This window comes from Rhinatrema bivittatum, chromosome 10 (assembly GCF_901001135.1).
Source record: "Rhinatrema bivittatum chromosome 10, aRhiBiv1.1, whole genome shotgun sequence".
Lineage (NCBI taxonomy): Eukaryota > Metazoa > Chordata > Amphibia > Gymnophiona > Rhinatrematidae > Rhinatrema > Rhinatrema bivittatum.
In genome coordinates this window covers 80,206,218-80,231,045 of record NC_042624.1, presented here as the reverse complement: position 1 = coordinate 80,231,045, position 24,828 = coordinate 80,206,218, and the positions used below count along the sequence as shown (strand labels likewise).

The following is a 24,828-nucleotide window of genomic DNA, read 5'->3' as shown; positions in this document are numbered from 1 at the left end:
TTTAACTTAAATGGCTATGTTTGAAAGTTGCATAAATTTAGTTGGTATGGGTGGCTCTAAGGGTATTTCTGGACAGGGTTATGGCTTAACCAGTTAGGTAGCTCATGTTGATTCATGTTTACCAATTTACTAAAACTGTGAAGGATTTCAAAGAGGCGTGGGATAAACACGGTGGATCCATAAAGTCTAGAGGATGTGAATGAAGTGACGAGGCATGGGGGTGGCTTGCGGGAATGACAGCTACTACCTGGTGATTAATACCCTTATTCAATAAACATACACACGGTTAATGTGACTCCAACATTGCTCTATGCTTCATTGGCAAGAGGAAATGTGGAAAAAATGATTTGCATTCACAAAAAAGTGGGGGACTAGCTTGCTTGTTGCAACGGTTACTACCTCAAACCAAATAAGCCTGATACTTCACTTTCAATGCATATCCAGCATAGCTCTCTGCTTTAACGGCAGGGGAATGAAGAAAAGAGGATTTATATTCAGCCAACAACCAACAAGGACTGAATTGCACAGACTGGGTAAACAAATAAGCGTGGGAGTAGCTTGCTTATTGCAAGAATCAGGTGCATGTATTAGAAGCGAATCATGCAGAAATAGGATTTTCCATGTTACAGACTGGCCATTTACAAGCATAACTTTTAGCTTTGGAGGAGTAACATTCTGTGCCAGTAGCTTGAATACATAGATTAGAGGTAAGGTGGCTCCAAGAATACATACCAACATGGCTGAGCTCACTGAGGTACATTTTAAAAAAGAGCACGCGCGCGTACTTTTGTTCGCACACCAGGTGCGTCCCGGGGCTTTCGCGCGACGCTGAGCCTATGCAAAATAGGCTCGGCGCACGCAGGGGTTTTTTAAAAGGGTTACGCGCATACCTTATGCGCGTAACCCTTTTAAAATCCGGCCAACTGTATCTTCCCATGCCACAAACCAGCGGAATTAATCGAGGCACTTCAACTACTTCCAACTCAGCAAAAAATGAAACATTGTCATTCAGAGAGCAGAGCTCATGATTCACATGAAGAAACGCACAAAGGAGCTTCTTTGTCATGCTCCTTCGCACACGCAACAGAGCACGCACCCCTCTGGTGTCCTCTGCCAACTCTTGACCTCCTCCCACACCAATGACATCAGCTGATGGAGGGGATAGGCTTAAGCCTGGAGGATGACAGGAGACCTGGCAAGAAGCTAGAGAGCCTGGATGACAACAGTTTTTGCTCTTGCTGGGGGCACAGAATGACCCAGATGACCTAGAGAGCTTCTCAGATTGAGGCAATTGAAACAATGTCCTCCGCCGGCTCTTGCTCTCCTCCTGCTCAGATAACATCAGTGGGTTATGGGACTAAGCCTGGAGGTTGACAGCAGAGCCAGCTGAAAGCTATAGGCAGACTGGATGACAACAGTTTCTCGCTGGGAGCACAGAATCATGATGCCCCAATGATCCGGACATATTGCTTTTAACATTAGTAATTTATTTAACGCTGATCGCACTTTGGCTCTCTTTGATGGTATTGTACATTGTAATATCATGAATGTCTTGTGTACTGGATAGGGTAGCTGTAGAGTATATCCAAACTGGATAATATCCAAGACGCATTAGTCTGTGGTTATATAAATCAACTCTGTAAAATTTCTATAGGCATCCATCTATTGGCTGTATCAAAGAGTGGATCTGCAGATTCTCATTGGAAACTGGGAATAGTTGTAGATGTTCTTGTTTATTCTGATCTTGTTTTTCTGGCCCCTAGAAAGGACTGCATTATTCCTCTGGTTCTTAGAGGTTGCATTGAAAATTGTTTACTTGAGCGATATCTCCTGGAGTCAAGGTATTGACCTCAATCTCTATAAAATTGAAAATTAGCTCTACCTCCATCTTCTGGTAATCTCTCTGGATTTGACTCCCCCAGATTTTTAACTAATCTTTCTAACTCCTCTCTGAACAATAATCTTCATTTGAAAGGCAACTTACAGAGATATATTTTGGACCATGAGTAAGAGGCCCAATAATGTAGCCAAAGAAGTTTTTTAGCTCCTACTCATAAAGCTAGAGATTTTTAAGATACTCTTATAAGATCATATAGATAGATATTTTGCTGCAGGTTCTAGCTGAGTCATCTCTTCTCCATCTGAAAGTTGTTATATCCAGTACAGTTGTTGTTTGTTGACCACAGGGCCCCACAGTCAGCTACACTCACCCCAACACCTGTCCGCCAAAGTGGGCCCAGGCTTCCTGGCTGCGGCAGGACGGGTAGGCATTGGGGAGTGAGTGTAGCCGCACTGCCCTGCCGTTTCCCAGCTCCTCCGCTGATGCGGCAGCCCTCCCTGGGCTGAGCCATCTCACTAACGTTGCCATGCCGCCCGTGGCCGCACCTCAGGCACCGCTGCCTTCCTTCCGGGCTGGCCACACAGCTCTTCCGAAGATTTAAAGGGCTCTGACAGTCAGAGCTTGCCTTGGCAACAAGTCCCATCGCTCTCCTTGAGTTGAGCTCCAAAGTTCTTGAATTCCTGTACTCCTGCCTTCTTGTGTTCCTGTCTTCCTGAGTTCCTACATTCCTACCCTCTGTTGCTCCTGATCCCAGATGGACCCTTGGCTTCCGACCTTCCGCCTGAACCTGACTTTGAATATCGCCGCCTGCCTCTGACATTCTGCCTGGACCTGAATTCGAGTATCGCCACCTATCTCTGACCTTCGGCCTGGACCTGACCTTGAGTTTTATCGCCTGGCCATCTCTCCATGGGATTATCCACACAGAGGCCCACCTAAGCCCAACTGGCCCTGGTACCCAAGGGCTCAACCTGTGGGGAACATTTATTTATTTTTTTAACATTTTTCTATACCGAACTTCATGACAAGATTCATATCAGACCATGGGCTGGTATTGGTGAAGCTCCAGCTGGCCTCTGCTTCCCATCTGGCCTCGCCTACTGATGGTGGGGGCCTGTGGGAGTCTCCCCCACAGGCAGTGCCAACTCCACCTTGGTTCAAGGGTCCACTCCTCCAACAGGTTTCCAAGGCCATGGACCCAGCGGAGGCCTCCACTCTCCAGGCCATACCGGGACTGGCGCACAAGATACAAGAACAACAGTGGTTTCTCGAGGCTCTGGTGGCCTCCATCGAGCGCCTAAATGCTCGGTTAGACTCCTCCTCTCCACCAGCGGTGTCATCACCAATCACCTCTGGTCCTTCCTCGCAGGCTGCACTGGCACGTCCATCTGTTCCACTGCCTGCATCACCGCGCTACAACAGAGACCCGAAACATTGTCAGGGGTTTATCAACCAATGTTACATGCATTTCTCCTTACAACCCACGGCATTCCCAGACAATGCTACCTTCATCCTCTCGCGACTGGAAGGCAAGTCTCTGGAATGGACCTCCCCACTCTGGGAGCATGCAGACTCCCTCCTGCAGGATCTCACACGCTTTGTCTCATCCTTCAAAAGTACCTTCAACGACCCAGGGAGACTGGCCATCACCAGCTCGGATCTCCTGCATCTCAGGCAGGGTCAACACTCGCTTAGTGACTATACCATCGAATTCCGTACTCTCGCCGCTGAACTTGGATGGCAAAAGGACTGCCTACGCACAATATTCTTGGACGGCCTCTCATCCCAGATCAAGGCCTCCCCCACAGGCAGTGCCATCTCCACTTTGGTTCAAGGGTCCACTCCTCCATCAACAGTAGAGCTCTTGCAATATAACTTGTAAAGATTGCCACTTATATTGAAAAGGCATTTGATGAAAAAGCATTCTTTAATATAAGCTATATTTTCCTATATTGTAAATCTCTGAGTGCTGCATCTCCTTCCACTAGGACGGTTCTTTTTCTGGTCACTGCTGAAACCATGACAGTAACTTGAGACATCTGAAGTAAACACTCTTGAACTTCTATGGTAAAGGATAGAGCTTATTGAAGAGTCTCAGTCTTTTGCAATTGGCTTCTGGAGAATCTCCTTCTGATAGGACCATATTTTGTTGTTATTCTCCAAGATTTATGGACCAGCAGAATATAAATTCTTTTTTTTTTTTTGTCAGAATAATTTTTATTGGTCAAGGGTTGTACAAGGCCATGCAAAGAGGCACCATGCTGAACAGTGTACAAAAATAAACAATTACAAGGAGTAAGTCAAGCCGCAATAGGAAATAACTATCACCAGAAAAACCATAAAATGTAAGATAAACATTGCCTTTCACAAGCCCCAGCCCTTTGGTTTTCCTTTTTCCTTTTACATATCCAATGTCAGTCCGCCCTACCAGCCTAAAGACAGTCATACAGCTCTCAAGCATAATCATTTTCCCTTCCCCACAAAACACTGTCTCTCTCTCACACACAAATCATACATCCAGCAGCCACTACATTACATCCCCCAAACCGCCCCCCCCCCCCCAGAGACCAAGGAAAAAATTAAGCCCAGACATTAGAGTAGCCAGCAGTGTGTAAATTCGCCTGCATCTCGCTAGGGAGGCCCCTAAAGAAAACCTGCCAGCAGTCCTCATACTGTTTATCTCTTGTATGACGTCCCAAAAGACAGTCCATGGGTTCCATTTGGAGCTCAGATGTCATCCGTTAATACCAAGCTGTAACAGGGGGAGAAGTGTTTGGTTCCACCCAAAATGACAAAATGGTCCTACATGCCAATAACATCGCTAAACGACCAAATTTAGCCTTGGAAAGTGGACAAGGAAGACGACTACGAAGAGGATGTGTAACCACCATAATGCCAGCGTGCTGTGCGGTAATACTTGTACACTGAGAGATAACTTGCAACACCTGAGTCCAGAAAAGACTGACAGTTGTACAGTGAAGGAGGCGATGCAGCATAGTGCCTTCCTCTTTGCTGCACTTGATGCAGAGTGGGGAATCCGTAAGCCCCATCCGGAAACGCCGCACATCATCATAATATGATAAATGCAGAAGTTGATATTGTAACTCCTGAACCCCCAAATCTGGGTTCTGTGTATGTAGGGATTTGAACCAACGCTGCATATGATCAGGTGTCACTTCACTATCCAGGATAATCGACCAGCGAGAGGCCAGTAAGGTCAGATGATCCCTGCCCAGTGATAGAGTTAGCAAGACAGGTCGTGTCGAAAAGCTTTGTGGCAAATAGAGTTTCCGCTGCAACTTCCTCTTTAGACCAATGGAGAGCTTGAATGTAGTGTCAGACTTGTAAATATCCAAAGAAATGTTTGGGTGGTATATGGAAGGTTCTAGTTAAGGTTTGAAAATCCACAAGTTCATGTGTTTCAGGATCAAACATGTGAAAAAGGTACACCACCCCCTTAGCAGCCCAGGTTTGAAAAATATCCCTACAGTCTCAGCCTGGATGAAAGTCCAAATTTCCCATCAAGGGGGGTCAACAAAGACGCGAGACCTCACAGGCCACTCAGACGTCGTAACCACCTCCAGGCCTTTATGCAAGGGTAAATTAAACATCTTGGGAAGACCAGCGCCCGTAGCCCCATCGGGTTTAACTGAAGAAGAGAAAGGGGTGACCAGGGAGCGGCCATGTTATTCAATAAACCTGCATCTCAGTAACAATATTGGTCAATGATCCATTCCCCCACAAACCTCAGCTGGCATGCCGCATTATATAGCCGGAAATCAGGCAGCCCGTAACCTCCCGCCTCCCTAGGGTGTTCCAAAACAGTGTGTTTTATACGTGCCCTCCTACTCTTCCAGAGAAACCTAGACAGCCCAGCACGCAGGCGCTGTACATCTCGAACTGTTAATCAGCATGGAAGCATATGTAAAAGATATAAAAGTCTGGGTACAATAATCATTTTGAGCAGTGCACATCTGCCAAAAAAACTCAGCGGGAGAGGGCACCATGCAGTCAACTGCGATAGGATTTTGGCAATCATATCCGTAATATTAAGGTCATATAAAAGATGAAGATCTCTAGGGACCCAAACTCCCAAATATCTGAGCTTCCCAGGTGCCCACACAAATGGGAAAGAGCCTTGCCAGGTGAGCTCTAGCCGCAGATCTAATGCTAGTGCTTCAGACAGAATGATTAATCTTCAACCCCGCTATCTCCCTAAATTGCTCAAAAATATTGATAATAATAGGCACACTACTACGGGGTCGCCCCACAAATAATAGTATGTCGTCTGCATAGAGCGCTATCTTTAAAGGATGACCACTGAGGCTGAGCCCCGAGAAACCCTTTTCTTCCCGCAATCGTATGGCCAAGGGTTCAACAGCTAGCACAAATAAGAGCGGGGAAAGGGGGCATCCTTGTCTCACTCCACATTGAAGCACGAAAGAATCCGTAAGGGCTCCATTTAGCAAAATACGGGCACTAGGGTTTTTATATAGGGTCGTAAGCCATGTTACAAACGCCCAGGTAAAGCCATATTGACCTAACATCCAAAATAGGTAGTCCCAGGACACTGAGTCGAAGGCCTTTTCAGCATCCAAACTCAGAATCATGGTTTCTGCTGCAGAGTGATAACTTAAAGCCACTATAAGGAGCCTCACATTCCTTACTCCCTGGCAACCCTTAACAAACCCCGTCTGATCCTCTCCAATTAGGGTAGGTAAAATTTGATTTAGGTGGGCCGCCAGCACAGCCGCCAATATTTTAAGGTCTACATTTAGCAGGGAGATAGGCCTATATGAGCCCACGTCTGCTGGGTCCTTGCCCTTTTTTGTTAAAACAACGATAACCGATTGATTAAACTCAGCGGGTAATTCCATAGTATTAACTAGCTCATTATAAAATTTAGAAAGCGGGGGCAGAAGGTGAAATTTAAGGATTTTATAGAATTCTGCCCCTAATCCATCCGGCCCTGCAGCCTTTCCCTGCTTCAGGCCCTGGACCACCGAATATATTTCTTGGTCAGCAATAGGTTTATTTAGTAATGACTGCTGATCCTGAGATAAGCATGGCCATTGTATCTTTTGGAAAAATAAGGTTGTGGCAGCAGGATCTTGACCCTTTTTTCCATAAAGAGATGTATAATACTCTAAGAACCTGCTTACTATATCCGCAGGAGCAGTCACATACTGACCCCTATGGTCTCTAATTCCTGCAATAACTGTTTTCTGGTTTCGTGGTCTAATTAAATGAGCTAGCATTTTACTGGACAGATTGCCTTGTTTGTATAGTTGATATTGATAGTAGCGAAGTGATTTGAAAGCTCTTTGATGTAAACAACTATTGAGAGTCTCTCGCAGCTGATCAACACGACCCTTACTAGTTGGAGACAGATCAAGCATATGTCGCCGTAGAGCACTCTTAAGCTCAGTAGTGAGGCACAAAATCTCCTCATTCCGTTGTCAGTTCACCTTAGCAGTATATGCAATGATGTGCCCCCGCATCACTCCCTTCCCCGCCTCCCATAACATCGTGGGGGAGATGTCTGGAGTATCATTAAACACTATATACTCCTCCTAGCAGGATTGTAGGTGTAGGTGAAATGCATTATCCAAAAACAGGTCTGGCCTCATACGCCATGAGAAAGCTCCTAAGGCCCCCTTCCACAAATCACAGTAATGTGAATCGGTGCATGATCCAATATGGTAATTGCGCCTATAGCCGCCTCCCCTACCGCTGGGAACATTTTGTCAGAAACTAGCAAATAATCCAAGAGAGAGTAGGATTGGTGCAGATTGGAAAAAAAGGTATAATCCCGCTCAATACACGCCATGTGTCGAGAAGCTGAAGCTCCTGACAGAGAAAATTGATCCTTTGACTCGCGTCCTGCGGAGCCACTAAATTAAAATCTCTCCCTAATATTAGAGTGTACCCAGACAATGCTATCAGTAAACTGACTAAATGAGAAAAAAATGCATGTGAGTAGGTGTTAGGTGCATAAATGTTGCAGAACGCCACTTGTTGCTGGTTAAGAGTTCCTATGACCACCACATATCTCCCTGTATGGGTAAGCTGAAAGGGTAGCTGTTTATGAATAAGAATAGCTACTCCTCTCTTGCACAGGGAGAAGGAGGAAAGCCAGCACTGCCCCACCCATTCCCATTTCAATTTCCCATGTTCCGCATCGTTCAAATGCGTTTCCTGAAGGAATACCACCTGTGACTTTGCACCCTGGAACTTCACTAATAACTTTTTCCTCTTAATTGGCGAATGAATCCCATCTACATTGAGAGACGTTATTTTAACCTGTTCCATTCCCAATAGAAAAGTAGATAGGCACAGAAGCCCTCCCCAGGGCCTCATATCTGAAAACAAAGGGTTCTGGAGCCTCCCAGCCACGGCCCCAAGACCCGAAGCACACAAATTTCAGCAAACTGTTCCTTGGTCCCTTCCCCTGATCCCCGACTCTGCCCCTGTTCCCCCTTACAGTTTCCCCCTTGTAACATCCATCCCCAATCGCACATACATCCAGGCCTCACATCCATCCACACCCAATCAAGCATCTTAATAGTCTCCAAGAGGCACGGGGTCCCTGCCAACCACCCACCACTAACCAGGCGTCCCAAGACCCCCCCTCTCTCCAGCCCCCCCTCCTCCATATCACACACAATAATTATAACCTGGGCACAAATGCTGTGAAATTCAAGATACCCATCTGTGTCTCCTGCCAATTGCACCATCAGCATTGTTTCCCAAACTACGGGAGGTTCCCAGCAGGAATTACAACTGTAATATGACAGAAAAAGAAACCAGGTACCTACTGAAGCTCAAATTGGCACATAATATTTGATTAAATTGAACCAGTAAACCTCAATAAGCAACAGGAGTGTAACAGTCCAAGCCCTTGGTCCCCCAAGGAGACAAGGCCACATTGGTGCAGACACATACAGCTAAATAGGAAGAATACCCTATACTACTGCAGGATTTGGCAACATTGCAATGAAGGCTGTGGCCTCAGCTTTCATATGGAGAAATATTACTCTGTTCCCATGCTGTACACGTAGTTTTGCCGGATAGAGAAGAGCAAAACGGATGCCGCGCTTATGTAGCTCAGTACATGATGGAGCCATCTCCCTCCTGAGAGCTGCTGTGTTTGCTGAAAAATCATTAAAGATTAACAATCGTTGTCCCTGATATTCCACGGAAGTCGCTCTTCGGAAGGCCCTGAGCAGCTGCACCTTGTGCACCCAATTAAGGATGCGGGCCATCACCGGTCTGGGTCTGCCCTGGGGCTCCCTGGGTGGGCCAATGCGGTGTATCCTTTCGCAGTGCAGGTGGTCTCCCGGCAGCGTCAGCCCTATACGCTCAGGAAGTCATGACTCCACAAATTGTGGCAATTCATTCTCCTTGACAGATTCAGGTAGCCCAATTATTTTAATGTTGTTTCTGCGGCTCCTGTCTTCTTGGTCTTCTAGCTTTGCCAGCAGGTCTGTTTGTTTAGCCTGCAACTCTACCACTCCGCTCTGCCTCTGCCAGCCTGTCCCCATGATCCGAAAGCGCCTGTTGTGCTCCCTCCAAGCGTTTAGATTGCCCCTCTAAAGTGTCCCATATGCCATCCATAGATGTTTGGATTTTTAACAGGCTCACCTCCAAAGCTGTAGTCATGCTGCAGGTTATCTGCCGGATCACATCCTCTGAGATGGTGGCCTGTACTTTGGGGCTCTCTGGTGCGGCGGCCATCTTAGGTACACGTGGGCGATGAGAAACTTGATTCCTGTTGCTCCTTTGTCTCATTACCTGCTAGTTCGACTGTTTCTCCCGATAGCCGCTCAAGTGGGGGGCTGTCCGGAGCAACGTTTGGGCGAAACTGCCGCGATGGAACCACGTGCAGGAGTGATTGTTGGTGAGGGAGATCGCAGGGCTCGGTCTCAATGCTGCAGCGTGTGTTTCGCCGTTCTTCAGGTGCTGTACCCGCTGGATTTTAAAGATTTCGGGGTAGCCCGAGCAATTGGGGAGCCGTCTGGAGCTATTTAATAAGAATCCCGCTGCACGGGGACTGCATGCTAAAGAGTGATTTGCGGGGGGGGCCGCGAAGCTCGCTCTCAACGCTGCCGCTCGGCTGACGTCATCGCCGGAAGTCATAAATTCTTTTAAATATATAAATATTCTTTATTTCTGAATGGAGGGGAAAGACTGTAAAGGCTTTGTGTATTCCTTTTATAACCGGATCCCAGTTCGGGGTCTCTTTAATTTTACTTTCTGATTGTCTTTAGAGCAGAATTTTCGTGTGTAATTAATGCTGTAATCTCATCTTTATGGAAAAGGTGGATTACAGAATCTTCTTCCCCTTCAGAGTAAATCTCCCCTTTCTCTAGCAAAGCTAGCTGCTCCCCCCATTGTTGTTGACCATGTCAACATTAGAAGGATAATTAGGTTGAGATTATATCTACAGGATCTGATCTAATCTTTAATCTTTTGGGGGGGTTACTTGTAAACCATGATAAATGATCAGTAAGGTTTTGTAGTGTCTGTGCTGAATCTTCCATTCCTTCACTTTGGTTTTACAATGCACAAAAAGCTTGGTGAAGAAATTTAAAACATTCATAACAGACACTCGTGGAGGCAGTGTTATGAGCATAAACTGTTCCCTTGAGCTTTTGATTCAAGAATTATCAGGGATTCATTTCCTTTATTTAACTGCGGCTGTGCAGTGCTGGGTCCTATTCAAGTGGCTTTCAAAATTGCTGCTGCTCCAGTCTTAATAGTTGAATTTGAAGCCTCAGTTGACTCGGGGTATGTTAAAACTTGAATAAACTGTGATTTAGAGCCTTTTCCAGACTCAGTTGTCCCCATTTTACTTGTCTGTGCTGGGTGTAGTGACTTCTTCCCTTTCTATTTCACCATGGAGGCAGATTTTGCAATTTGTGCCATTTACTGCTGCTGCCGCAGACAATACAGCACTGGCTCTACTCCAATAAAGTAGAGTAAACAAAAGTTAAAATCTTTGAAATTCAGTTCCTCTCTTGACTATCTATTTAGTAGACCATTGTACAATATCTTATCTATTTATAGATTCTTCTCTAGGTGGTTAGGCGTTCTTCTTTGACTACATTTTTTTAAAAAAGAAAGCTTAAAGGTAGAAAAAGGGATAGAAAATTTTCTAGAGGATCATCTTCCTCAGATTTTAAGTGCTTATTAAAGCTGTATCAAAAAATCTCTCTAGCGAGGCTGGGAGCCATTCAAACTGTTGGCTTGCTACACTGGTTTGGTTTAGTTATTTAGAGGTAGATTTTAAAAGCTTGTGTGCGTGCACACATGGACACGCGATTTTATAACATGCGCGTGCCTAGCCCTATCCTAAACCCCACAATCCTTGTCTTACCTGTTGCGCCTGCTTCAAGCAAGGCGCAGGTTGCGCACGCCGGCACGCGATCCCCCATCAAAGCAAATGGCCGCTGTGCCGGGCGCCTCTAACCTCGGCCCCTTACCTCCCCGCCCCTTTAAGCAACCCCGGGACTTACATGTGTTCCGGGGGTTTACGCTCGTGGCCGGGCCTTTGAAATTAGGCCCAGCACGCGTAGGTCTTTTAAATTCTACCCCTTAGGTTTTATTACTTGCTATCTCCATGACAGACCAAAGCGAGGAAAGCAAATGTTGCTTACCTGATGTAACAGGTGTTCTCACAGGACAGCAGGATGTTAGTCCTCACAAATGGGTGACATCGAGGATGGAGCCCTGTACGGAAAACTTTTCTGTCAAAGTTTCAACAAGCTTTGACTGACACTGGCACACTGGGTGCACTGAGCATGCCCAGCCTGCAATTATCCCTGTGAGCCACAGGTGTCTCCCTCAGTCTCGTCTTATAGCTAAAAAGCGCAAGCGAAACTAAAATAAAAGTATACAGACCCAACTCCGCGGGGTGGCGGGCGGGTTTCGTGAGGACTAACATCCTGCTGTCCTGTGAGAACACCTGTTACATCAGGTAAGCAACATTTGCTTTCTCACAGGACAAGCAGGATGGTAGTCCTCACAAATGGGTGAGTACCGAGCTGAGGATGCCCGGGAATGCACCAGATACACCGCAGATGCGCAAAGGCGTAACGACTGAGGTGGAAATGGGAACGGAGGGCATCCGCAACACCATAATGGGTTCGTGGAAGGATGTTGGGTAGTGAATTGAAAAAAGTAAGAGTAGGCGGACTGGCCAAACATGGAGCATGCCGGCTAGTCAAATGTAAGCAATAATAGGCTGCGAAGGTATGGAGAGGACTCCAGGCTGCAACCTGATAAAAAAGTACAAGCAGCAGTAACCAAAGGGAAGCTGTTAAGGCTAAGACGGACACAACAGTATGTGGATACCCACAGTGTTGTAGTGAAATGTCTGCTTGTTGGTAGGAAAGGAAATATAGACCACTTAATCAGAAGGATTAGGTCTGTGTGGCCACTGGAAGTAGCAGCTTGACCCTTGCATGAAGGAAAGAGTCAAGTGGAATTCACATGGAATGCAGTGCAATGTAGATAGAATGTAAGCGCAGCATTACTGTCCAGGAATGTGGAAAACCCAGTCTCTCCCTAGGGCGAGAGAGAGAGGTTAGGAAAAATTAATAGAGTATTTCCTGAGGAAAGGAGATACAACATCTACCTGAAAAGGATAGAAAGTTGAATGCGTAGAACTACTCAGTGGCAGAGGAACGGAGTCAGGTGAGTATGGAAAGAGTGCATAACTCACGGACCCTGCTGGCAGGAATGACATTAAGAGGGAAAGAAGTTCCCTTGCCAAACTGTGGAAGAGAGGAATGGAAAGGCTCAAACGTAGAATGTATGAGACTTATAAGGAGAATATATATGTTCATTCCGTGATTAGAGAAATAGAGGCGGCTTGATCAGTGGATAATCCATGGTAAGCCGACTCAGAGAGGATTACCGAAAACGGGAACCCAACTCCCAAAACGATACACCTCCTAAGAGAAAGGTGTATCTATGTGGAGGATGTCTGGAGAACAGAATCCGAGGGAGTAAGAAAAAATGGTGGAAAAGTAAAAGGGGTAATACCTCTTTTTTTTTTTTTTTTTTTTTTAGCGTCAGGAGGTAAAGCCTGCCATATTAAACGGCAAGATTTATGTTTAGAAGGTTTTGTGACGCTACCAGAACCTAAGAACATCAGTAAGTCTATGATTTGGGACTGACTGGTGAGGGAATAAAAGGTTACTGATATGATGGATTGAGAAGTATGGGAAGCATACTGATCTCAGTCAGGGAGTGGGGAAAAGAATACTGAACCCCATCCCAGTTCAACATTAGAAGAATGCTGGCTACGAGAGGCAGCAGAAGAGATATATTGAAGAGGCCTTTGATGGAAGAAAAGGCATCTAAGGGAACGCATAGGAAACATGTGTAGGGAGCAGAACCTGTGCATCGTATGGAATGATGCAGACGCAGAGGAAAGTTTAGTTAAACTCAGCGTTAAAAGATTTGCCCTGTACACATGTAATTGAGACCATTCGAGAGGATAGAACCTACGTGGAGAAGGTCAGATAGAGCGTTCATTAAATCTCTTAGATATGTGGCCCAAGGACGCATGAAGTGAACAAGGGCCAAGGGTAGAGCTGCGCAGCTGTCTAGCAGAGCAGCTAAGAGGTTGTGCGTGCTTATGAGTTGGAAAGCACATTGTCCCTATGCTGTCTGTCTGTATGCACAAAGAATTGTTGCAAAAGCAGTATTGGAAGGCATAAGGGCATAACTCATGGGTGCAACGTCCAGGAAGTTTATGAGAAACTATGCTGGAGTGCAATAGATGCATAATGGGTTGACAGCTTTCAGGAGAAACTTTATAACCCTAAGGAATTGCGAGCATGAGTCGAAGGAGACTAGGTCCTAGTTCGAACTGGGATAAGAATCAGGGACGAAAGCAATGAAACCACTTAGGTCCATTGAGTATAGAATGTCACTGAATATAACCCATAGCAGTTTTGAATTATGAGAAAAATGCATTGTGGGAAGAAACCCCATAGCCCAACCATGAAAAGTTGAAAGGTTGAGGTTATGGAAAATATGCGCAGGGACATATAACAATGTATCAGAATGTCTGTGCGCATGCTGGACAAGAGGGTCTTAAGACTGTGGTGTCCAGAAGTGTTACAGAAGGGATTTATGGCAGTGACAGTAATCCCAGTTAGTAAATGTATAGTGAGTCCTGAAAAAAGTGAGAGCTCCTTGCATGTACTGAAAGTGGTTAGCAGTAGTCTATGCAAGGAAAGTGAATGATGTTACACTCCGCAGAGAAAACAGCATTCACCAACAGTGATGCAAGAGACAGTTCACTTACCGAAGCTGGTGCCGGCGGCAGAGCTTGGGGTTGTAATGTTGACTCACCATAAAGCACATAGAAACATTAAAATAATGTACTTACTGCAGTATGGAGTGATGGTAACCAAAGATACCATTGTACCTGTGACGTCTAAAGAAAGTTGGATTTTCTTAGGTCCAGGATGTGCGGAGAGTAACTATTTTCTGTTAAAAGAAAGAATAGTGCAATTAAAACTCCCCAACCCCCCTCCCTTCTCCCCTCTGCACTTCGTAGCGCCTGGGGGAGTGTACCGGGACTTTGGTACAAGGTGGGGTGGCCGCTCTGATATCTGACCAGATGGGAGACCAGGAGGTGTCCCAATGGAGGATATCATGTAGGCTCCTGCAGGTGTGTGAGCGGTAAGTGGTACCCGCATTTCTGTATGCTGTACAAGGAGACACTGAGACCTGTGGCCAGGCCTCAAGGTGGACTTGTACATGGGGCAATGGTTGCTGAATCTCATGTTTAGCAGATCAGCCAATGCAGCTGGACCTTGGTTGGGAGGGAACCAAGAGTCAGAGCATTGGTCGGCACAGGGACTTGTTACTGACAAGAGAAGAAGCCCTGCTGCAATCCCAAGAAGATAGAGGGGTTCTCCTGATATTGTGGCTAACATAGCTAACATAGTGATATGTGACACTAATACAGTTCTAAAAGGCACATGACCCAGAACTTTTCGAACCACGGTCCGAATGGGAGAACACAACTCTATGGGAATGCCGCCGAAGCGGGTACTTACCATCCGACGTGGATCGCCGCAAGACGAGCCGGTGAAGATTGTTGACCCCGACGGTCTCCGGAGTCCTCGAGGGTAAGGCCGGGGACGTAAACGTCCATCTCGCTCTGAAACCCGGTATGGTGGCACAGGTACAGAGGAGACAGGCCAGGCGTGAGTGGCGTTTAGACTGCTAAGTGTAACAGATGGCCATAGTCCCACACCACTTGACGGTGGGGCACGCCAGGAACAGAGGAGCCCTAACGGAACTCATGTTCCCTTCCCTCGTCACAGCGGCTCAATGTGTCGTGACGCCAATGCAGAAGCTGTCGGACCTGGATCCGGAAGTTCTGGATCACCAAGGACTGCCAAAACTGTAGGAACAGTGCTGATGGCAGTGGTGATGTCGCTCTGCCCGAGCGTTGTCCAGCCTGGAGAAGGATGGCACCGATGTGCTGGATGGCGTCAGCGGCGGACGATCACGATGTCGGCGATGATGGGTGCCACGGTGCTCGGCCCGGTCTTTCCCCAGCGCCGAGATGGAAGCCCTCGTCGTCCTGGAAGGCGATCGATGACGAACTGTCAGCACGCCTGCTCTGCTCCTGACACAATGGAGTGTCTTAAGCTAATACGGGGCTTAAAAAAGAACCCAAAGCGTGGAGCAATGTGAGGAGGCGAGGGTATTATGTGGCGGTGCTATGTCGGTATTGACGATATTGAAGGCAACCTAAGGGGCTTCGAGGATATCATCAAAATGGGTATGAAAAATCGTCGATGACTGGCCAGGAGAATGATGACAGTGACGGGCACTGACAGCAGTGGCATAGGTATCTTTGAAACGATGTGGAATCGAATAATCGAAAAACATTGCCGTTATTGAAAAAGATACCGGCATCGACTGAGTCGAAGTCGAATCAATAGGGCGTCAAGGACACCGAAGGAAAACGGAGGTGTCGAGGGCATCGATGCATGGAGGCGGGCATTTATGCCGTTTGTGGCATGGCCACGGGCATCAACTATAGGGCCACAGACGTTGACGGTATCGATTTGGACAGACTCAGATTTCCAAGTGTACATGGCATCGGTGCCCCAGACACGTGTGTCGGTGGCATCGATATGGACACGTATGGAATCGATGGCATGGATCTCCCACTCGATGAATTCCATCCCGGCATCAACGCCAGTCCTGGAATCGGCATGGGCATCGATGCCAGCCATAAGGCTGGCATTGGCATCAACGCCCATCCACGGAATCGAGCCGGCATGGATACCCACCGATGGGACCCACCTGGGCATCGAATTTCACCGATGGGAGCAGCCTGGCATCGACTGCCCTCGATGGATGCATTCTAACATAGATGCCCATGGATGAAACACTTGGGCATCGGTGTCCATCGATGCAAAAGGACCCGGCACCGATGCCATCGACGGACGGCCATCCGGCACCAATGCCATCGACGGACAAGCCATCCGGCACCGATGTCCATCGATGGGGACCATCCGGCACCGATGTCCACCGATGGGGACCATCCGGCATCGATGCCCACCGACGAATCGATATGGCACCGATGCCCACCGATGGAAAAGGGCTGGACATCGGTGGGGAGGATGGGGCATCGATGGCATCCCCAAAAGGGGGGGTGGCATCGATGACGTGACCCTGGGATCGTTAAAAAGTGTCTCGGGCAGCGGTGGCGGCGACCCGAGTATGCATGGCAGTGACTAACAGCGTGTGCGTCAATGGCATGCATCCGGGTAGGGACGGCACCGAGGAAGCCCAAGGAAAAAAACAGTGCGTAGGAGGAAAAAGCCTGGTAGCACTGAAAAGCAAAAAACATGGATAAAGGCATCAGGGCACCGTGGGGGGAGGGGCGCTGATGACATATAAAAGCCCAGGGCGGTTTAGGAGGGTCCCGGTGTAGCGATAGGGTATCGACTGCGTGAGGGTACCAGGGAACGAAGGACTTGAAGCTACAGAAGTCCTAAAGTTAAGGAAAAAATCCCTACCCCACTAGCATAAGCAAGCAGAGTGTCACAGAGATACTCGCAAGCTGTTTAAAGCTAACTGAAAAATGGGGGAAGGGAAGGCTTCAGTCAGTTAACAGCCTTAAGATAGTGACAGGAACCGACCAAAAAATAAGAATTAGTACTCACCAAGCGTCGTAAAAACGTACGCGGAGGGAGACCTGTGCAGGGAAAAGTGTTTTTTGAAGTGAAAAGTTAAGTGTTTTCATGAGGTAATTAGTTAAAAAATCCTCACAGAGCTCCAACCGCTATGCTGACTGCAGAGCGGAAAAAAGAAGACTGAGGGAGACACCTGTGGCTCACAGGGATAATTGCAGGCTGGGCATGCTCAGTGCACCCAGTGTGCCAGTGTCAGTCAAAGCTTGTTGAAACTTTGACAGAAAAGTTTTCCGTACAGGGCTCCATCCTCGATGTCACCCATTTGTGAGGACTACCATCCTGCTTGTCCTGTGAGAACAATTCAAATATTCATAAAAATCATACAACAGTTTCATAAACAAGCAAACAATAAATGACTTGAGCTCTCTGGTCCCAAAACTAATCTAGTAAGGTGTCAACATCATGAGGAAATTACAATATAATTCATTATGGCTTGATTAGAAACTGCTTCCTGTACACTTACACATTATAAATGTTACGTTTTGCAGACCACAGTAGTCACACCGCAGCCGGCTGCACTCACTCCAATGCTGAATCCAGTCTTGCTTTCTTCCTCCAACACTTTCACTGCCACTGCCCTAGGCATGCATGTACAGTCGTGAACTTCATAGGCCCCGCAGAGGGAGCCTAGACTCTGAAGCCTTCTGTTGACATCACCCACTGGGAGATTTATAAATCGGCGTTCTTGCCCACTCCTTGCCTTTGCAACAGCTCTCCTGCATCACCACATTGCTAATTGCTCAGCATTCCTGTTTGTTATGAGTTCCTGCTTATTTCCTTTTGTCCCCACTAGTTCCTACTCCGTTCCTGGTCTACTACTGCAAATCCTTGTCTTGTCTGGTTCCTGCTCCATTGTCTGTTCTATAGTGTCTCAGCCCCAACTTTTGATTCCTTGTTGCCCAGACCTTGGATTGGATCTGGACTCTGCTTAACTCTGAGCCTGCCCTGACTTATGATTGAATGTTGACTCTGCTTGACTCTCAGACTGCCCTGACCCCAGATTGGACCTTGACTCTGCTTCGCTCTCAACCTGCCATGATCTTGGATTGAATCTCGACTCTGCTTCGCTCTCCACATGCCTCAATCTCAGCTTGGCCTGTAAGTTCTGTTGGCCACCAGAACCTGCAGGCTCAACTCAAGGGGGAGGCATTTGGCCAGGCAGAAGATCCTGTCTCCGGGCAAGTTAGCTGCTGCCTGTTAAGGCCTTTCTTATGCTTGCACAAGATAGTTGGTATCAACTTAACAGCAAGGGCTCACTATCATTCCACACAACATATTGTGAAGGCCATGAGTTTCGCTGAGTCACCAGCACTCCAGCTGCTACTAGGACTGGCCTTGCAAGTCCAGGCTTAGTACAAACTTTGTTGCCAACATTTGGATTATCTTCAATCTGAGACCACTACAACCCAACCTCTGGTCAGCACTCAAACCCCTCCATAACAACAGCTTCCACCCATAGCGTCAGGCATCTGCCTGTCACCACCACTACGCTATGATGAAAACCCTAAAGCCTGCAGAGGCTTCCTGAATCAATGTTAAATTATCTTCGAGCTACAATCTGCAAGCTTCTCCTCGGACCAGGCTAAGGTAACCTACATTATTTCCCTCCCTACTTGACAAGCAATGGCCTGGGCATCCTTGCTATGGGAACAAAACTACTCCATGCTGAACAACCCAATCATTCTGGACTGGTGCAACAGAAAGAATCCTCTCCTTATGCATCCAAGCACCCTTCTTGATTTTACTATCACCAGCAGTGGCTCAAGGCAATATGCTGCCTGAGGAAAGGAAAGAGATGGTGCTCCCCAAGGCATGGCACAGTCAAATCAGTGAGAGGGCAAAGAAGATGGAGATCTCCCTTGAAGTCTAGTCCTTTTAGCAATTTGAAAAGCTGTGGAAGGGGGAAGTGGGATCAGAATTCTCAGAAGAGTGACAGATAAGAGTGCTAGTGATAATGTTTCTAGGAAGTTGGCAATCATTTCACATTCCCACCCTTTCCCAACATTTGCCCCCTGGGCATCTGGGAGATGGGTGGTGTGGGTATGTGTGTTACACACTCTCTTCGAGCTGGTGTAAGGGTATTGAATGCCCTAAGTGAACTTTACAGAAATGCACCCCTCTTCCTGGTCCTCCCCACACACAATTAAAAATTAAGTATTTATAATAGCAGATTTTACATGAAAAAGGATACAGTCTTCTAAGGTAAAAATATCAATTACAATATCTAAATTTTGAGATCCATATTAAAAATATTTTCAATTACAAAAGTTTATTAAATTTATACAAAAGACTTGTAAAAATTAACAATTATCTATATGAAATATCTCTAAAATATAATACATTCATATGGTCCACAGATAATTCCTAAAAAACAAATCGGAAGCCGATCAATAATGCTGGAAAGCAGAACAAACGGTAGTGATCGGTGTATCAAGGGATTCTTTATTGGTATATTGCCCGACTCTGGCCGAGTTTCGCTCTCGCAGGAGCTGCCTCAGGGGCTACTGTACCAATGGTTACTTGTCTTATGTCACACTTCAATGTAAGAACATTACAACATATTACAACGTAGTCGGACACAGAAATAAACCCCACCAATCTGGGATTTCCATTTTGAAAGCACTGACTGCACTTTAATTACTAAGGATTCACAATTAATATGTTGTAATGTTCTCACATTGAAGTGTGACATAAGACAAGTAACCATTGGAACAGTAGCTCCTGAGGCAGCTCCTGCGAGAGCGAAACTCGGCCAGAGTCGGGCAATATACCAATAAAGAATCCCTTGATACACCGATCACTACCGTTTGGTTCTGCTTGCCAGATAACTCCTAATACTCCTTTTTCAAAGTTATCAATAACGTCAACATTATAAACCCAAACGTACATAACACCAATCATACTCACATATGCATATCTTTCATTCACAAAATACTCATGTTAAAATTCACAACCATGAAATCTTATTTAACTCTCAAAGTTTCACTACCCATTAAAATCTCCCATATCAAATAAACCCAATTCCTAATAAACTTCTATAATTGAAAATATTTTGAGGCTTATATAAAATGTAATTTACCTCTGTTTGTTGGGCTTTAGCATTGATTTATATTCAGAGGGCTTGATACACTTTTTATATTTTTACCTGATTTGGTCTATATTCAAAAGCCATTTAGACTGATAATTTATTTATTATTTATTTAAAGGCTTTTATATACCGATGTTCATGTACTGGTACATATCACGTTGGTTTACATAAAACAAAGTTGGAAATTACATTAAACAGGAAGGAACATTTAACAGGGCTAACTTCGAGGAACTTATAGATAAGCTAAGAAATAATAAGAAATAATGTAATAGTTACCATCTAAATGGCTTACCTGGCTATATTCAGCTCTTATCCAGCTAAATTCAAGTCAGATAACTAGTTAGCCAGCTAGAATTTAGCCAGATAAAAAAGGGGCATTTCAAGGGCGTTCCGGGGAGGGGTTCCCTTATCTGGCTAACCTAGCCAAATATCAGGTACATCTGGCTAGGTTAGCCGGATAACTTTACACTTGCTTCAGAGCAGTTCTAATGTTATCTGATCTCGTGTGGTTGGCTAACTCATACTTACCCAGATATCTTCAGTGATATCCAAGTAAGTAGTGTATCTTAGGGAAAAAAAAACATAAGTTGCAGGCCTCCTGGCCTGATGCCCACCCCCCACCACCACATGGATCTACCTCCCTCCCCACTCCGCAGTACCCAAAACCTTCCCTGAATGTTTAAAAGTTTGAAACTTAAACAGTTCTTAACAAACATTGCCGCCGGCCTAGGCCTCCCACCTCCCATGCACCTGTTACCTCCAAAAGTGGCCTTCTTCTGTTGGCCAGGATCACTGTTCTCAGCAATCTTAGTTGCTTCCAGTGTTAGTTAATCTATTACCTATGTAATGTTTCCAGCTGGAAGCATACTCTTACACTAAACAGTACGCTTCCAGCGTTATTACCTACATAAGTAATAGACTAATGCTGGAACTTTTAAACATTCAGGGCAGGTTTTGGGTATTATGGAGTAGGGAGGGAAGTAGATCCATGTGGTGGTGGGGGGTGGGCATCAGGCCGGGAGGCCTGCAACTAATTTTTTTTTCCCTAAGATATGCTACTTACCCGGATTTCTATGAAGATATTCAGCTAAGTAGCGAGTTATCCGACCACATGAGGCACTATAACGTTAGGCCTAATCAGCCATATTCAATCAATGGCCGGTTAGGGTTGAAGTTATTCGGCTATACGTAGCTGGATAACTTTAAACAAGTATATTCAGTGGGATGTTTATCCAGTTGAATATACTGGACAAGTTAACCTGCTAACAGTAGCTGGATAACTTGTCCTCTAAACGGCCTACTGAATATTGATCTTTATCTGATATGCACTGCAAAAAAGCAAAAATAGACATCTGGAACCCATATAGTATTAGGCCTATTGTAAAGTGTGTTAGATATGAGCTTAGCCCTCAGAAAGCCATGAGTAAACTGAATTACAATTACAAATAGTAAATCTCCCATACTAAAAAGGCACCAACTGCCAGCAATCAAACTGAAACAACCTGGCCTATGAAAAGGCAACATTAAAAATATTATATCAGGCCCTAAACACAAACACTCCCCCTTTTTGGCTGCATTGGTCACTTGTGCTGTGACCAATGCAAGTACTTTCACCTACATTGGGAGAGGGGGCCAATTTTCAGCCGGCCTTTTTCTAAGAGTAAACAACTGTTTACTTGCAGAAAAACTTTGAAAATCACCCTCTGTAACAGGATTGAGTAGTTAATGGTAGAACTGTCAAGTTTAATAAAAGCAAGATTGCATATACTTACATGATTTTCTGTTTAAAAATCATTTGGTTATCAGCATCTCCTATGACTAAGCTTACATAGTGAGAGTCTGGTGCTGTTCTTTTATTTTGTAGTTGCTCATAGTTTGTTAATACGAGGGTCACTATTATTTCTGCGATTGTAGCATTATATCTTGCAGTCTTCAGTGAGAAAAATGCACAAATGTAAATTCAAGTGAACCCATATGAGAATTCAGGTGAAACAAAGCATTGTATTTACTGAAAGTACAGATCAAGAAATCACAACTAACATGAACCTCAGTCTAGAGGGCCAATAAGGACCATATGCTATAAAATTTACACAAAAAATGGTTTTGCATAAGTGTCAGTAAAATTTAACATGCTGTATTAGTGTATAATTTTGTGTATAATTTTCTGTCTTTTTGAGAGAAAAATACTGTCAGTTTTTATAATGATTGCATATAGTTTTGTGCCATTGTGAGGTAGTTCTTGCTTTGTGCTAGGAGTTTCCTCCAGCCCCCACCTTTCTCCATCTTGTTGTTACAGAAAGTACAGTTTAGACTCCATTGCTGCATACCAGGCCAGCACTTAGCTAGTAGGGACTACTGCATAGCAAAATATAACACACAATCTCTTTTTCCCCTCAATTTTCTAGAAGCTGCTTGGCACATATTATTGCCCATACAATGCCCTCCCTTTCTCCAAGCTCCAAGGTCACAGATAGTTGCTGAGCACAAAATGGAAACTTGACCTAATTAGAAGTATAAGAACACCACTTGTTCAGAGCTAGCCAAGAGATAGAGAGTTAAAAGGTTTTGTGTCCAAGCTTCACCAGTGTTACGCTGAAGCACCTGGCATATACCCAAATTAGTTTTAGTAACTTTTTTATTAAGAAATATATTATAGAATTGCATACAGTATTCACAGATACTTTTGTAATGATTTAATAGTGGTGTTCCTGCCTGAATTATGATTGCTTTCATTTATACTAATGCAGATATTATTTGCATTATAAAAAATATTTTAGATTGTAGTCACATAACACATATGAGAAATAGGGAATTTACACAAAGCATAAGAATTTTACCATTTATGAGTGTTCCCAAACACACGCAGCAAAATTCTCTTATCAGGAGCCAGGCAATATTTCAGAAAAGTTACACAAAGAGATTGTTCTGCACATATGCAAGGCAAGGATATAGTATACAGATGCAAAGTAGGATGGGGAGAGGCTGCTGACTGACCAGAACTGACCAGAGACAAAGAAACAGTGTCTCCAGTATTATATATATATATATATATGTTTGTTTGTTTTATAATTTGTTTCAGGTGTTCTCATAAACACCTGTTGGGCATGTATGTGTGTGTGTGTGTATATATATATCATAATTTGTTTGCTGTATTTTCATTAGTGTTCTCATAAGCACAAGGTTTGTTTCTACATATATTATACAGAAAAATATACCTTCTCATTATTTCACAAAAAAGACATAGTGAGTCTTGTCATTTTTCTTAGTCAATTCAGTAATACAGACCGCAGGGCAAATACAAATACTAGCAGACCCCGAACAAACCCAGAACACATGTGTGTTAAAAAACACTTAAACAATGAAATAAGGTTAAGCATGTGCAGTCATACTATTTTTGTATATGGGAACTAAAAAATTAATTGGCCAAATAGCGTGCCCAGTTTACTTACTGGAAACATGCATCAGGTCTTCTTGAAAGGCAGTAATGGCTGAGATGCCCTGAGATAAACTTCAAACAGCAGCAGCATTTCTAGGACAGCTACCATTGAGCCACAAGACTCTAGCAGAATTGTCAAGCCGACAATTAATATTTAACTTTTTTTTTTTTTTAAAGATGTAATCCTCTGGATTTTTCCTATGGTCATAATGTAATCATTTCCCCAGTGAGGTTGGGTGGCAGGGCATTAAGTCCTTATATTGTACAGGTAACTCAATCTCAGCTAGAAGGCCAAAAAAGGATTGCTATCAGCTCATACTTCAGACCTTATATTTGATCTTTGCCAAAAGAAGGCTGAAAAGAGATTGATATGCAGCTGGCATGGATGAATTGCAGCATGGAGATTAATAACAGTGACAAAAGCAGTCTTTCTATGAGATATCAATTTTTTTGTACTAGCCTTTTGTAATAAAGAGAGCAGTTTGCATAGGAAGGAGAAATTTACCTGAGATCTTCCTTTCCTTTTGTCTAGACTGGTCTGGCTGGACTCATGAGTTATGCCCACTAACCAGCAAATGGCAACAGAGAACAACAGGCTTGTTGACATCATTCCATAGAGGCACCTATACTGACCTCAGCCTGTCAGTATTTCCTGCAACAAGCTAACAATGAACTAAACAGAAAATCATTGCTCCCCATCCAGGAGGGTTTCCAATGAGATACAAAAAGAGATACAACTTTAAAAATAAAGTAATAAAACTTACCACTCAGCACCAGATTCATGAATAAACTCACTTCACCTTAAGTAATAGAATTGCAGAAAGAAAACGTATTTGGCAAATTAGGAAGGGTTCTAAACTGGTCTGGCTGGACTCAAGGAAAGTAAATTATCAGGTAAGAATAAATTTCTTCTTCCTCTTCAGCCAGCCAGACCAGTCGAGACAAATGGGATGTACCAAAGCTACTCCTGATCCTGGCAGATGTGAAAGTACTCCTGAACACCCTCCTTAACCAATGCTGGACCAGACATCTAGCCTGGTCTACCTTAAAAGCTAGAGACAAACGTAGTTTGGTGAGCAGATCCCAGACAGCAGGAATAAGAGTTTGGGCCCAGCTGGGTACAGACAGGCCCCGGGTCTGCAGGAGAAGACAGCGCCTATAAAAAGGTGAACACTAAATATAAAGAATGAATGTGGATACTGAAAGCAGTGGCGTAGCCACG

At 44.9% G+C, this 24,828-nt stretch overlaps 1 protein-coding gene across 1 annotated transcript in view; it reads right to left on the bottom strand.

Moving 5' to 3' along the window:
- LOC115099806 (probable ATP-dependent DNA helicase HFM1) overlaps positions 1–24,828 on the bottom strand; it is a 358,874-nt gene that overhangs the window by 13,116 nt on the left and 320,930 nt on the right. Inside the window, exon 23 of the mRNA XM_029617655.1 lies at positions 21,943–22,100. Coding sequence (XP_029473515.1) covers positions 21,943–22,100 — 158 coding nt within the window. The remainder of the gene's footprint in view (positions 1–21,942; positions 22,101–24,828) is intronic.